Here is a 15,657-nt window from a genome sequence, read left to right as displayed (position 1 = left end):
GGTAACGTACTGAAAGCTCTCCTTGTATTATAAGCAACTTTCTGCAATACCAAAAGCTTTAAATTGGTCTGATGTCTGAGACCATTCTGTAGCTATGAAGCAGAGAAATGGAGAACCCTCTCTACAATATCACAACCAGACTACTTGACTAATAAAAATCAAAACAAGAGCCAATGAAATATATTGTTTATTTACAACAAGACATAGGTTTACATTTTAGATCTTCTTAAGAAAGGCACTTAATCAAATACTCAATGCAAATTAGCAACAACATTAAGGAAATTTCTATTTGGTAAAAGGCACATTTTAAAAAGCAAGAACACACAACGCAAAGACGCATGACACAAAGACAAACATGTTCAAACTTTGAACGATAGACAAAATAGCAAGCAGGACTTTTCCCCCGACGACGTGATTAAAACAATCTGGGTATTTTAAGAGGTTTAATGTAAAACTAATCAAATATCAATATTGCTTTGCAAAATCTCCTAAAACAGAAACTAGGAAACAGAAAAACCATACATACACACACACACACACACACACACACAGGTATAGATCTGAACAAAACATGTACACTTCAATAGGTAAGCCATATAATTTTCCCAAACAGTAAAAACAACCATGAGATGAGTGTTGCTGGTGTAATGAGAACATATGCATGATGTTGGAGCAGAGGGACACAATCAAATCTGATTTCTGGAGAGATTAACAGTGAAAAAGAAAAAGACCCACTGCATAGCAGAGTGTGGAAAAAAAGAATAAGATTGTAAAAAATATGTACATTTTACTGTTTGTTCCTCCAGAGTGTGTTGGTCAGCGGTTGTGTTGTGAACATATTCTTTACAGAACAGGTGCAGTGAATGAGCCAGTCAAGTTTGCTAACAGTTCCTCTCTTTTTAGTTTCTTTTTGCCACAATCGTTCCTGTCCATGGAATGTATGGAACCTGAGTGTGTGCACATTTTTCCTCATGACTCAACTAAACTGCACCCATCCTGATTTGACAGCATCTTTACTGGAGCTGTGGAGGAGAGAGGGTGGGAGAGAGACGGGAGAGACGGGAGCGATGATGGGATGTGTGAAAGAATTCAAAACACTCATGTAGAACGAACACAAATATGACAGACGGACAAGGTGGATTACTACACAGACAAAAATGCAGGTGACATTTTTTTGAGAAACTTACTTGGACCCTGCAGATGTGAAATCTCCCCACACGTCAGAGTTGGGTTGGGCTGCAGGGACGAGGGACCCAAAGTCAAAAACAGAGGCTGCATGTGGAGGAAAAACAATTATGGAAAGCATGAATACTGTTTAAAATCAGGTGAAGATGTTTAAAAAAAAAAAAAAAGTGATTTGATACAATAGTATGGTCATCACCAGTATTAGTCGGCATAGCTGAGACTGTCGGCTGGGCCACAGGAGGCGATATGACACCTCCAGCCTTTGCACCTGGTGGAGGTGGGAGCAGACCCCCACCCATGGGCCGTGCTTTGGCACCACCTGCTTCCTTCTTCTTGATGTTCTGTGATGGACAGAGTCATGACAGTTTCTTAGTGTCTTTTCATAAAATCTGTCATTGTTCAGTATTTCATCCTCAATTCCTTTACATCTGTAATGTTGGGGCTGCTCACCCCAATGCTGATCTTGATAGTCTGCCCCTCTTTGAAGCTGAGGTCCAGCTTAGGTGCTACGCTATCAGAAGCTTCCTGTTTGGCGAGCTCACCTTCTTGCTTCACCCACCTTAAGAAAAAAAAAAAAAAAGAGTTTGAGAGTATAATAATTATCACTAAAATAATTTTGGATAGAGTCAAACTGGGTCATTGCAGTAGCAAGATACAGATAAGAAAACATCAAATTTAACAACAGAGGTTAACGGTTCAGCATTTGTATTACAACGCTGCTACTTTGAAAGTATTATAACAAACATTATCTAATAAGGTTTAATTCCTGTGGAATGAGTATTTTTTTTTATTACAATCACTTAGAATGAAAACAAATCAATTAGATGCAGAATGGATAAATGTGCACCATTGTCTACCCACAAAGCAAATGTTCAGTTATGAATGTTGTTCACAATATCATATTTAAACATATGCACAGAAATGCACCAAAATGTAGCTAGAACTATCCACCAGGTCATATAAAAAGATGTATAAACAGAGATGGTAAAAAAAGAGAAGCTAACTCACTTAAAATGGTCTTGTAAAGCTACGTTGAAGTCAAATGAGTCTCCACGATCAGCAAAACCCAGACCGATAAAAGCATGACGTCCTTTATAAAAGCAATTGTTAAGACAAAAACACATTAGGGTACCTTTTGCATCAAATAATAAAAACATACATATTCCTGCGGTAAGATATATACTGTAAGGCAAAGTGTAGGCCTAAGTTAAATGGCAACTGTGACTTAGCAATGGATCAGTCTTACACCATATTAGCCTGAATATAAAGACATTTAGAAAGTGGAGTTGTGTTACATTTAAAAGACCAGATAAATGCTATAAAACAGCAATAGATGGCGCCTGTTTGTAAAAAAAAAAAAAATTAAAAATCCCTTTTGACTTAATGTACTGTCACTTGATAACTGCAGTGTGAGACAGGTGGAGAGGTCCTGTGATTATCTTGAGAAAAATGGCTGAAAACCAGGCCAAGTTAACCAAGTGTTGCGTCACTATGATGTCACTTTAAAAGATCACGGTGATCAACAATAAAGAGTCAAACAACTTAAGTAGCGAGGAAATACAGTTTTTAAAATGTAAAAACAGGCAATCTTTCCATTGTTCAAGGAAAGGTTAATGTACTATTCCCTTTCAACAGAATTTTGGCTACAGTTGGTCATGTTTTTTTTTTTTTTTTAATATAAGATATATTTAAAAAAAAAAATTAATATAGATTTCAATGTTTTTTTTACTGATATAATGTAATTTTATATAAATGTGACATTACATTTAAGATGTATTTAGTATATCAGCCTACTTTCTCTTATTCTAAGTGTTTCTTATTTTCAAAAAGTTGAAGCAAAAACAGTCTCTCTGATGAAAGTATCTTACCATTTCCATCCTCTATCCGGATCACAAAATACCTGCTGGAGTCTGTGACTGCTTCAACTACACACCCTGGATACTGTTCGACTGGAGCTTGGGCAAACAACTCTCCTGCAAAGAACACATTTTCACCAGACGGAGACTTAGGGTTATTTTCTGCGTTGTAAGTAATCAAAGTAAAAAAGTTGGTTGAAAAGGACAAAGAAAGATAGCAAGCTGACAGGCGCTTTGATCACACTGTGACAAACGTGTGATGCCTTTTCTTAAAAGGTTCTCTATGATAAATATGACTGGAATTGTATAATTGGCAAACGTTTGCAGGGATCATTTTGAATAGTTAACTAATTAAAATATCAAAGCTAATATGTGCTAACATCAGAGCCTGTTTTTTCCACACTAACTGGCAGCTATATCATGCGATACCAATGTCGTTATATTATTGGTTCACAAGCTTTGTTGTTAGGAGCAGGAACCAAACGTCAGACATCTCACACAGAGATAAACAAACATTCATTTTGGACCAGTCAAAAATTTTAACACGATTAATTCACAAATCATAATATATATTTTTAGGAAAAGTGATACTTTTATTCCACACCTTTCTAAAAGCTCTTTTAAATATTCTTCTACATAAAAATGTTATCAATATAACCTTTAAGCATATTGTTAATGTGAAGCGAGCAAGGCCAAGAATCTGCTGTGTAATTACATATTACTGTTAGCATCAATGACAACAGTAACGTTTTTTTTGTTTCCTCACACAGCTTTTCCTGAGTTTTGAGTACAGAGCAATTTTTCTTCTGTTTGCTTGTCATCATCCATAATGACACAAAACACTGTTTAATGTGCAAGTTATGTTCACAGCAGTCTTGTTAAATTACTTATGGGCACAACCTGGATAAAATATGTAGGTTAACGCCATGGTCTGATGAAACTGGATACAGAAAGATGCTTTAATGTAATCGGAGGATCTTATATTACCAAACCAGTCACCTTTTTGCTAGTAAACCAGCAGGGTGGCTTTGGTTAACTTTCATTCCCTTTAATCCATTAGAGAGTACAGTGCAGCAGCCAGGTCCCCTTATGCTGTGGACCATATGTTTCAAGTCTCAAACACTTCTGAACCGCCATCTTGTGCCAACTAAATGTGACAACACATTTGATCCATGTAACAAATATAACCATGGCCACTAACTAATAAAAGGATCTATATTCAATGCTTGTAAACAGAGCAGACAGGACAATGAAGCAGTCTTTCACTTTTTTCCATGGCTAAACTGGTGAGGATTTCTGTTTGGCTACACTAATAAAAAGGTCTGCTCTAAGGTTCGAAGGAACTGAGGCTCACTTTAAACAGTCAGTGCTTTTCTAATACTTGGTACTCTGGTGATTATAGAAAGGCAAGAAACTCACTTAAGTGAATAAGTGAGTCAGTTCTTACCTTGCACAATTAGGTGCAGAGGTAAACAGTTGTGTAAAAGAGTTAGCTGTAAAGCAATGTGTCTTGTGACATTAGGTAAGAGAATCCATGTGGTGGATTATGTACACACTGACACACTCGTGCAGAAAACACAATGTCAAACTTAGTTGCAAGGAGATGCCAGTTTGTTTACCTGTGTTTCTGTCCTCTAACTTAATGTAGGCTATCTTGTCTTTAGCAGTGATTTTCATCCTACCACTCCATGCAGGTTCATCCAGCTTCCAGTCTGCAGCGCTAGAAAAAGAGGAAACACACATCTACATATGAAAGTGGTTTGTCTAATCCTCAGTCATTGAAAGAGCTGACTTGAGCATTGTTTTGCAGAGGCAGCTGTAGCTTTTCACAGCAGGAGGAAGTGAAATTATAAAGTTTTCAGGAAGACTAAAATGATGTAAAGTCATCTCTCAACAAAAACAAAACTCTGTAGTGTTCATCGCTTTGAAGGATCTATTGGCTTCTTTCAATACATCTCATTGGGATTTACAGTAGACTGGACTAATTAAACATACTACAATATGACACCTGTTGATCTCCTTTAAAGACATCATTAGGCTCTGAGCTAAAACAAAGCTTCACATACCTCACCTTCAGTATTAAAATCAAAAACGTAATCCTAAAAGGTTCATTCCAGATATTAAAACAAAAATATTTCAGAATTTCTCTTGAACAAAATATGACAAGAGTCACCTCAAGGTCCACTTGGTATCTTTTTCTAGGCCTTTCAGCCGCATCTCACGGTCTTCTGTTTTCGTCATGAGGTCTGATCAAATCCAATCCGTGGAAAAAGCCCGTGAGATACAGTTGAAAGCTCCAGAAAAAGCTAGCAAGCGGACCTTGAGTTAAGTTAACTAACCTACTGAAAGACAATTTCTTCAACAGGCTGCGTATGGGCAGTTATAAACTGTTGCTTGTGGTGCGGTGATGGCTGACAGCTGCTCGGCCTGTCACTATAATGTGACTCCACCTGACAAACACTGATCTAATGTAAGACCAGAGGCAGCCAGGTAGAAAGGTCTCCCATCAGGTCTAGCTAACGTCAGATAATGTTTTCATACATTTCTTCTGTCTGCAAAGCACACAACGCGCTGAAGTAGCTACAGCTTGACAGCAGTCAATGCATTTGTTGTTGAATTAATCATCAAGCAAATTCTAATGGACTGACTCTTCGTGAACACTTAGCTGGTTAACCGCTAGCATCGACTCTTTAGTCCTTCATCCATTATCGGACACACACGAGCCCTGCCATTTTAAACTTTCCGGGCTTATCAGCTATGTCATCATTTCTCATGTCTTTCACAACGAAAGTTAACTTAAAAGACAGCAGGTGTCAGTCACGGATAGGGAAATGTTTGGTGACGAAGTCGGGATATGGTGTCCGATTTCTGCGAGCATTTACTACTACTACGATCTTGTGTTTCGAAATAACGCTAACTTTTTTAGGTAACTGCGCACGTAGCCACTGGCATGTGTAGCTATCAGCTAGCTTATGTATATTTATCTAAATCTTCAGCGGTTACTGGCTGTAACCATCAACGACATTTAGCAGGGAAATAGATAAAAGTGACGAACATCCATCCAAGCTGGCTGTCCGATAATGGACGTGTTTCTGTGAAAGTAGCTTGGTGAGCCACACTTGTCTCGCACTCACCGAGACTCGTCAGTTAGCGAAGTTGCTAAAGTTGCGTCTCTCTGGGGTCAACTTACCGATATCCACGGTTAGAAGCCCGCGGCGGGATCCGGTACACATGAACCTCAGGCTTTACGCAGAGTATTGACTCATAACTGTTGTCTTCTGCCATTTTGTCAAGTTTCACTAACTATCAAAGCCAACTTCCGACTTTCAATGGACACCTCGGCTGGAGTTGAACCAGACGACGAGACCCCAGATGAGCCGCGGTGCTCGAACCAAACAGCGCCGCGTCTGGTCGGGATGGTTTGAGCACCTGAAAGGTGCAGAAACAGGCAGGCTGATAATGTAAAACTTCCACGGCTACAGTGACAGTTGCTGTGTCTGTGGGTGAAGGGGATAATAACACTGGGCTTTCTATAGTGTGGGGCACATCCACACAGGTGTTTTCTGCTCAGGTGTAGCCTACCTGAGGTCGGGTCCGAGCGGTGTCAATCAAACAGCCTGTCCACACTCAAACAGTAAGATGTCTTATCAGATGTCTTGCTGCTGCCGGCCTTATGTATGGAAGACATTTTGACATGTCACAGTAGTAACATTAGTAATGGCTGAATTCCATTTAGCTGCTCCAGTTTCAGTCCTGGTATTGTGCATGCTGGCTCACTATCACACTGTCATGGATATCTGGGACACTTTATGGAACAGAGCCATTGTTAATGCTATTAGTAACACCTGTGCTTTCCCTACTATGACGAGTCCAAACATCTGCTTTGAAAAAGGCCTACTGCTTGAACTCATGTCCGTGAGTCATTCCCTAAATATAACCCCTACAGACTTTTATTAATATCGCCTGTGTGATCTGCAGTGTGTGAATGCAGGAGGGTACGAGGCTGGTATATGTAGCTTTATATGTTTCTCAATCACTTAATTTTTTTGCCTAGTTTATATATTGGTAGTATGTTGTTTGATCAAATCAAGCACTTGATGATTTTAAATATGGTTTCTCAACCTGTTGTAGCATGTGAGCATTTAAAGTTGTCAATTTGTCATGTAAATTTGTGTATGGCTTATTTTTGACTGAATATAAGTAACCACTAATACTGAAGAATTGAATGTACTGTAAAATGTTTTTTATAATTTACCATGATTCTTTTATATACGTCTTTATATTAACCATAATCAGTTTTTTTTTCTGTATCACCTTAACTAATTTAGAAATAACATATGCTTCAGATTCATCCAAGTTTCACGAAATCTAAAAGAAAAACACACACCAAGCTCCCTTTTTGAAGTGTGTTTATTAAAGGGTATTCAAATGTCATTTGTGTTTTTCAAGTTTCAAAATAACAATGACATCCAAACTAGACAGGTGGCTGTGAATGACTTTAAACAAAGCTTCATGGGTAGATCAAATAGGTACGGGATGGGTATTTGCTTTATCAATTTGAAATGATTAAAAATCCCTTTTATTTCAACACTTGAACCTGATCACTGGGAACAGTGTTTTACGGACATGTATCCTTGATGTTGTAGGTCCAAATCCAGTTTACAACACTGCATGTCATCTGCTCCGAACAGTGTATACTATCTCATAAAAGAAAAATATTTGCTGTCATCAAACAACATCAAGAGGTAACTTCAGCTCCCAGGCATTAGTGAACGATGCACTCACTTTTTTTGCAGTTAGTGAGGTTGGAATAAGTGGTACAAATGCAGCAGTTTTAGCCATATTGATATGGCAGTTTGCTGCTGCACGTTGTTTAACTTACTGTTAATCATAGTTTCAATTCATTACAGTTCTTCCAATCAATTGTTTAACTGACACCAGAACACTTAAGAACTGTAACTGTAAGAAAAGCGTTATTTGCGTCCTTACTGTGTGTGGTTTTGTATTTGCCTACAACTCTTGCTGAGTGCAGTTATAAGCTGCGCCTCAGTGACAAGAGGATTTATTCAATGACATGATGAAACTATCACAAGTGCACAAAAAAGACTAACAAGCTCTACCCATTGGAAAGTGTACATATGTAACCACGGATCATTTGTCATTTAAGGCATACAAGTGTTGCAGGTTAATTTACTGTGAACCTGTCAGTAAATATCAGTACTCATCAGTATTTGATGAGATTATTGATTTCATGGTTTGCAAACATTTATTTTTTACACCATTGATCGCTTGTTTGCCACCGATTGGCAAACAAGCGATCAATGGTGTAAAATCCTTTTGTGTGAAAAACACTACAGGAAAGACATTCATCAAAACTAGGCAGTTAAATTTGGCTTCATTCTACAAGATGCTGATTGAAAGATCAGGTTTCTAATATTTTTATATTTTTTTGTAGTTTTCACCACAAATTTCCCTGACATAATTGTTTCCAAAATAAAGCAGTTGTCATGTGGCTATATCATCCTCCACGCTGGGCATCAAAATAGTTATTTTTGAAGAATTGGCAAACCAAATCAGTCAATAAACTGCAACTGGTGCAAAAACAGATCAAAGTCTTCTTTTCTAGACAGATGCAGTGCAGCTGGCTGTAAACGAAGTTCCAACTTAGCTATTCTGATCAGAAACAGCCAGGCAACACACACACACAGGGAATTTTCTGCACAATAACTTTAGATTTTCAATTCATGACTTTTTCCAATTTGATAAAATTTTATATGACACTACCAATAAAGTTTCCTACACAAGCTACATCATCTAGTCTCTGATACACTACTGATCCCCTGACCTAAACATAATGTCTCAGAACCGCCCCCCACAAACATGAAGAAACAATGTAAACCGTTTAAAACAAAATTTGAAACGAAAAACACAGCACAGGTAATTAGGCAATACGTAAAAAATAATCCAGGGAGTAAATTCATTATTATTGCTTGAATAAGATTAGATTTTGTGACAGTCTGTCCTTCCGATCTATAATCTTTGGCCACAGGCTGTGTGCCCACCGGGCATTTCTTTCATAGCCACCAGTGCCAAACAGAGGCCTGTGGACTGTGGAAAGTGCTGGTCTGGGCCTCTTCCATTGCTATGCAACTACAGTATTAAAACGCACTTCTGAACACTTTTACTCAGAGTTTTGGATCAGTGTGACTTTCTATCACCTTGCACTCAAGCTGCTGAACACACAGTAAACTCTCAGCACTGTCAAGCACTTAATTTCCACTGAACCCAACAAACTGAAGTCAGCTTCCCGGTGGACACTCAGCCATGATCCACGCTCCATCAGTGGAAAGGCCAGCTCATTCATTTGCACGTTTCCGGGGAATTCCCAGACTCACGAGCTCTCCTTATTCTCCCTGAAGAGACAGACACCTGATGCCCTGGCGCTCGGCCGGCCAATCATACTTAAAATCATAGGGCACCTCATGGTACATTAAAGTATCACAGTGTGTAGGGATGTGAGGCAAGAGCCTGTTCACAGTGTGGAACAGAAGGGGTTTCAGATCTTTGGCTGATCTCTGCCAGCCCCTTGCAACGTTCCACAGAAGGAAAAGACAAGGTGAAAAGCAAAGACCATGCCAGTAAGCAGAGTAGAGAGAGGTGGTGAAGTTCATTTCAATCCATGCTATGTCTTCATATTTCTAATGTCTGTCAAATATTTGTGTCATCTGACCACTCTGCTCTTCATATCACACACACAACCCCTTTAACTGCCACCCTTCATGCCCTCTCAGGGAGACAGCTGATTCCTTGCAGCAGGTAGCTCCTGTTTATCTGCAGAGTCGGAAGCCTGAGGTGCCATCTGGGCCCGCGGGTTGGCGGATCACATGATTGTTTGGACGAACTGGTTCTGATGTTTGCTGCACGCTCATACGAGCTGGCCTAATGATACGAGGAGAAATGAGAATAAATTACACAAGTGTTTTTCACTTTGAGATATTTTCTAGTCTCTATTTTTATCTAGTATTTTATCTAGTATTTTATCTAGTTCATTACTGTTGTTTGTTGTAATGTCTTACCTGTCCTGACATGGATTGTCCTGAGGAGTATCATCTGAAGAAGCACTACCCAAAATCCTTCGTCGGGCTTCTGCATACTCTGCCTCCCGCTGGGCCAAAGACTTCATCTGCTGAGAGGGGCGAGCCGAGGATGCAGGATTTCCTGTGGTACCGTTATTTGAAGGACGTTTCAAAATTCGTATTTGTGGTGGGGGCGCTGCAGGCAGAGAGTCGTCCTGGATTACGATAGCAGTTTTAACAGGTGAGCCAACCGAACCCAAGCTAGACTTCCTGTACCGGTAAAAACATGTGAGAGGAACAAAATTACTGGAAAAAACTTTATGCATTATTTCCATGTATTGAAACATGTAGACACATTTTCTCTTTGCTTACTTTGTCTCCTGGTTTATTTTCAGTTTAGCCTCAAGCCTTCTCTCGATTTCCTGAGGAGAAAGACATAATTATTATCTCCACCAGGCGTAAGCCTGGAGGGGATCATGAGCTTGGCCGTGTGCGTGTGTGTGTCTGCAGCTAATATCACATGCTACTGGACCCATCAGCCTAATATTTTTTGTGCACATTTATGACTGTACGCTCAAGGACCTCTTGTGGTTGTGATGATTCAAAATTTTTGAAAAACCTATTTTATTGACTGAGCCTATTGTAAAGCTTAGACTTTAGTCTTTTCAGCAGTATTCGCCTTTAAATGATATGCGTTATGACATAGCAAAAGGCATTTCCGGCAATCGGCTAGGCTAAAAACAAGGCATACCTACCCCTGTTCTCATTTCTCATACATCCTCAATTTCGACATAATGTTTAAATTCAGAAGTTTGGACTTATTGTCCGTTTATTGTTTCCTTATTAAGTTTACCCAGTTAGGCGAACCCAGCACACTCTGTTACAATAGCATTACACTATTCTATGCATCTTAAAGAAAACTGACACTATACTATACAAAAACACTTTATTAAAAACTTTGCATACATTTGTATATATAAAAAATTTCTCCCCTTCATTGCACTACTCTCATGCATACACACTGGAAACCACGAATGCAAGGCATTGCGGTGCCCAGTGCCAGCGGTGCTGGGAACCATATTTAAAAATCGCTCAGATTTATTTCTGTTGTTAAAAGTGGTACTGCAGCCTACCCCATAAGAGTTATGCAAGTGAAATTCACAGGGGAGGTATAGACTGGTGCACACACCACAGACAGAAAAAAATGACACGTCCACCAGCAGATGGCGCTATAATCAAGATAAACGTGTTTTGGCCGGTAACTCCCACATAGTACGTTGCACATTCAAAAACCTTACATGCCTGCATTCCCTGAATCGTGATTATAGGCCACGCCCATTGTCACTTATAATTCTCCTGCCCTCAAAATCGTAAAATATGCAAAACTACTTTTTCGAACTCCTCCTAGGCCGTGAGTCAGAGCTGCACGAAACCTTGTACATTGAATCTATGGACCCTCATGATCAAAAGTTATTAAAATTAAAAGGATTTTGATAATCCAAAAAATGCACAAGTTATAAAGCAAAAACTTTCTGTGGGTTGCAGTCAAAACAGGACGTGATGTCATATCTACACATAGCTCTGTCCGATTAACGCAAAACTTGGGCCAGTGGTAGTAAATTATTTTTCCACACTACTGTCTTTGAACCGAATGTTTTCCAATCTCTGTGCTGATCTCCACCTGCGACTTGCATCGCACCTGTGGGACTACAGGTCGACTTGCATTGCCTCTGTGGGCCCCATGTTGCGACTTGCACCGGAGGCTTGGATACCTGCTTGCAGGTCTAGTTACATTTCTATTACTGTCCAACAAGTTTGTTATTTGTCTCAGTGACCTGTACAGCAAACATGTTCACGAGATCTGGATTTCTAAGTTATGGACTGGTTGCTGGAATCTAAGAAAACATGCCTTTGAAAGATATCATGACATAGTTCAATCATTACAAACCAACAATCCCTCACGATGATAAAGTATGTATTTAATCTCTGGTCACAAATAGGTGACCTACAATTGACAATGCAGATACTCTGCAACAAACACACAACACTGAAGACAAAAATAATACTGATTAAAAACAAAACATGGGAGTACAGAGAGAAATATTTGTAAAATACTGCACAGTCTCTGCGATTTATGTGTACAGATTATGGCTTTTACAATACACTGTATGCAGTTTTAGTTAAGTTTTTGTATTTCCTATGTTAACAAGATGGAAGGCAGGGGTTACAGCACTTAAACATTTGATTCCTTACATATGTTATATACATTTTCAAGCAGAAGTTGAAATTCACATTTAGTGTTACAGGGTAAGCTGTATACATATCTCAGTATCAGATAATATCAACACATTTCCAGCTGTTGAATTTCAGGTTGCTCATAATCAGAATGAGAGGATAAAGAGCATCCTTAACAGTAACATCATGGACAGACATAAAAGTGATGTGGACATGTTTTTGCAGCCACTTAAAATGTTCAAGATTATAGCAAATAATACATTTGATTACAGGGGACACGATTACAAAAACATAATGACAGTAATAGCACTGTCTCTACTAGTAATTTTACCCACCTTTCCACAATCAAATCAAACTGGTTCAATCTACCAACCCACGATAGAAAAATCTGCTAGATCTACTGGATAATACTGATTTATGCTAAACCCTGAACATACTACACTGTTATGGTATTTTAAGGATTCATGTCAGTGCAACCTGTCATTTCCGCAATGGGCGGGTCTTAAAAATGGGGGAATTATAGGAAAAAGTCGACTTTGTAAAAATTAAGCTCTCTTTGTGGATGTTCCTCGGGTTTTCCACACATCATAAAGCCATTTTGTTGAGCAAATAATATGACACGAAGCCAAGCTCAGTCCCGTGTCATTATGGGACAGCGAGGCCTGCAAGACTGAGCCAGGAAGCCAGGCTGCTTTCTTTGATGAGAAAACAAGCCGAAATAAATAAAAACATGTTTATGTATTAAAGCACCAGACACAGCCAGCGTATCCTTGCTACGTGACTGGCTGACTGTCAAACTGAAATCGGGTTATAACCTTGTTCGGCACAATATTTGTACAACGTTAGTGTTTCTCACCCCGCTGTCCGCTGCCTCTTCCCAGCTCTCTGCAACCTCTTCATCCTCCATGTTTAACAGGACTGCTGGCTGGTTACCTCTTCGGCTCCACTGGCTAACTATGACTATTTCCCATCCACGCAGAGAGCACGGGACGGTGGACAGCCCTCACGCAGACCCGCGGGGAGCTGAGTCTCACGAGTTTTATTTATCAGTTGAAGGCTGAGTGACCAGATTCGCAAACCTTTCCTTGGCCGCGTGTTAGCCTGCTAGCTTAATGCTTAACTGAGGGCAATCCCCCCTGGCTGCCTGCTACTTTAAATTTGGCGTCACGTCCACCTCACTAAATCAGCCGACCACTGGTGTCGTCCATACGCCGCTCAGACGGAAAAAACACTGACTGTACACTATAGTTTTGGATTGTCGACAGTTATGTTAGCTAGGCTTAAACACTTAAGCAATGCCTCGCAAGTTTAACCGTTAAAACCGGAAGGGAAATGACGTTATATTAACGTTAGCTTAGGTAACGTTAGCGTCAACTTGCTAGCTTCCAAGTTCCAAGACAACTAACCAGCAAGATACAATACTTTAAATGCGGACTCTGACAAAGCTCATTTAACTGCATATCGCGTTATGTTTGCCTATAAGTAGTGACAGACACTCTCACTCCACTACACTTCACTAATGCTGTTTTTTGGTGGATGAGGCTGTATGTGGTGAAGGGAACTGCTGCGTTCACGTTCTGTACGACAGGAACAGCGCGTCGTGCAAGCGTTCACGTTGGTCACTGGACAAAAATTACAATACATAAAGGCCAAAGTGAAAATGCTAATAAAATAAAAGATCAGTCAATGATAATACAATTATTAATAAAAAATGACAAAAATGATAATGAGAAATATTATAAATGGGCTTCAGGTTTACGCTGATTTTAGCTCATGAGTGTCCGCATGTTTTCCAAATGATTGCTGAGGGGTATTGTTTGCTAGAATAGGACTATGGTCGTATTTTACTTAGAATATCACCTGTCTCTTTGGAGAGATTAGCACAATACCAAACTTTATAGTTGTAACTAACTAGCAGCTGAATGTGGAAATGAACGGTAGTGACTTTAACGCAGCATTAAAGCCATTCATCTTCTTGTGCAGTTGTTTGAGTAATAGTTCATGCATCCAGAATCTCAAAATGTTTTTATACAATTTTAATGGATTTTGATCAGAATGTGAGTCCAGTGTATAGCAGGTATAATGGCTTCCGTCCCGTTTAAGATAAGTGATTGTTTAAGTTTGTGGTTTGTTTGGCAGTTTTTTAAGATTTCCCATTCTGAACAACTATGAACTGTGTATTAAAACATTTCAGGGACTTTACCATCATGCAAGTGAACATAATTGTTAATTAGCCCATCTGTAGAAATTGTCACCTGTTTTAAATAAACAACAGATTACAGTGACTTAAAAAAAAAAACTGCATTTATAGTTCAAATATTCAGCACCAAAGACCAGGTCAGCTTATATTTCTAATTTTCTTATGTTGCATCATGGCCCCCTAATTTTTATTATTCTTCCCTTACAAAAATAACCAGGAGTTAAGTCCTGAAGGACAGAAGACACACAATGACACTCAGAGCTGAATAAAGTCTTCACAGTGTCAGGACCAGAATGGTCAGTTAACGAAACTCTTTTGCAGGTTTAATGGTTTTAATGGTTTTTCATGGAGGACATTTTGATGTGTCACTGCAGGAAAAGCACAGGTATAAATAATAAAATTAATGATGACTGAATTCCATTTAGCTGCTTCAGTTTCAGGTTCCTGGTATTGTGCATGCTGGCTCACTGTCAAGGCTCACTTGAATAGAACAGAGCCATTGTTAATGTTATGAGTAAAAACATTTCTTTGTAAAATGTACAATCTCAAACACACAGACAGATGAAAAAAAATGCAGATGTATCAATTTGCCTGCTACAGTCACAAATGTCAAAATTGCAGCAGTAATGTTTATCTTTCCTTGTGTACATATACTTCCAGCATCTCTTCATCTCTGGTCTAAACCGCTGTTCCTGTGGAGGTGCAGGTTGGACTGAAACTGCAGGTCTGATGATGAAACTGTCTAAGCCTGGGTGCTTCATATTAATGACCTATGTGGCCTATATTTTGAACGTTTGCCCACATAATAAAACATGATTTCTGAAACCATATTTAATTGTAAGTAATGCATTTTCAATGTAGGGAATACAAGAATTTGGTCATTATGCAACAGCAAAGAAACCGGTTACACATGCAGAGTTCATTAAACATATGCAGCTTTTGATTTCAACATCATAGTACATTGCATGAATAAAAAGTAGGAGAGGGACTATGGATGTTAGCTGGCCAACACTGGAGTATGAAATTACAGCAGTATACAATATATAGCTCAGCCCTATAACCCCCCAAAAAACAGGTGGACGAAATACAAACATTTAATTCCAGC

At 39.1% G+C, this 15,657-nt stretch overlaps 2 protein-coding genes across 3 annotated transcripts; both read right to left on the bottom strand.

The window, feature by feature from the left end:
* Nucleotides 1–174: 174 nt before the first annotated feature.
* On the bottom strand, nucleotides 175–6,816 carry necap2 (NECAP endocytosis associated 2). 2 transcript variants are annotated; one of them, XM_044214365.1, is made up of 9 exons: nucleotides 6,624–6,815; nucleotides 6,232–6,470; nucleotides 4,661–4,761; nucleotides 3,054–3,158; nucleotides 2,194–2,275; nucleotides 1,636–1,744; nucleotides 1,382–1,526; nucleotides 1,188–1,272; nucleotides 175–1,022 (listed from the first exon to the last, which is right to left on the bottom strand). In XM_044214365.1, exons 2-9 carry the CDS (start codon nucleotides 6,324–6,326, stop codon nucleotides 977–979), a joined length of 768 nt encoding a protein of 255 aa, XP_044070300.1. In that variant the 5' UTR covers nucleotides 6,327–6,470; nucleotides 6,624–6,815; the 3' UTR covers nucleotides 175–976. The 2 variants fall into 2 exon arrangements, with proteins under 2 accessions (XP_044070300.1, XP_044070309.1); XM_044214374.1 differs by lacking the exon at nucleotides 6,232–6,470 and having other exon boundaries at nucleotides 6,624–6,816.
* Nucleotides 6,817–7,435: 619 nt separating this feature from the next.
* LOC122884506 (SUZ domain-containing protein 1-like) lies at nucleotides 7,436–13,897 on the bottom strand. Its single transcript, XM_044214503.1, has 4 exons — nucleotides 13,209–13,897; nucleotides 10,490–10,539; nucleotides 10,118–10,387; nucleotides 7,436–9,980 (listed from the first exon to the last, which is right to left on the bottom strand). Exons 1-4 carry the CDS (start codon nucleotides 13,257–13,259, stop codon nucleotides 9,869–9,871), a joined length of 483 nt encoding a protein of 160 aa, XP_044070438.1. The 5' UTR covers nucleotides 13,260–13,897; the 3' UTR covers nucleotides 7,436–9,868.
* Nucleotides 13,898–15,657: the final 1,760 nt, after the last annotated feature.

This window comes from Siniperca chuatsi, linkage group LG2 (genome assembly GCF_020085105.1).
Source record: "Siniperca chuatsi isolate FFG_IHB_CAS linkage group LG2, ASM2008510v1, whole genome shotgun sequence".
In the NCBI taxonomy this organism is placed as follows: domain Eukaryota; kingdom Metazoa; phylum Chordata; class Actinopteri; order Centrarchiformes; family Sinipercidae; genus Siniperca; species Siniperca chuatsi.
The sequence above is the reverse complement of the archived record's forward strand: the minus strand, read 5'-3'. Positions and strand labels throughout refer to the sequence as shown.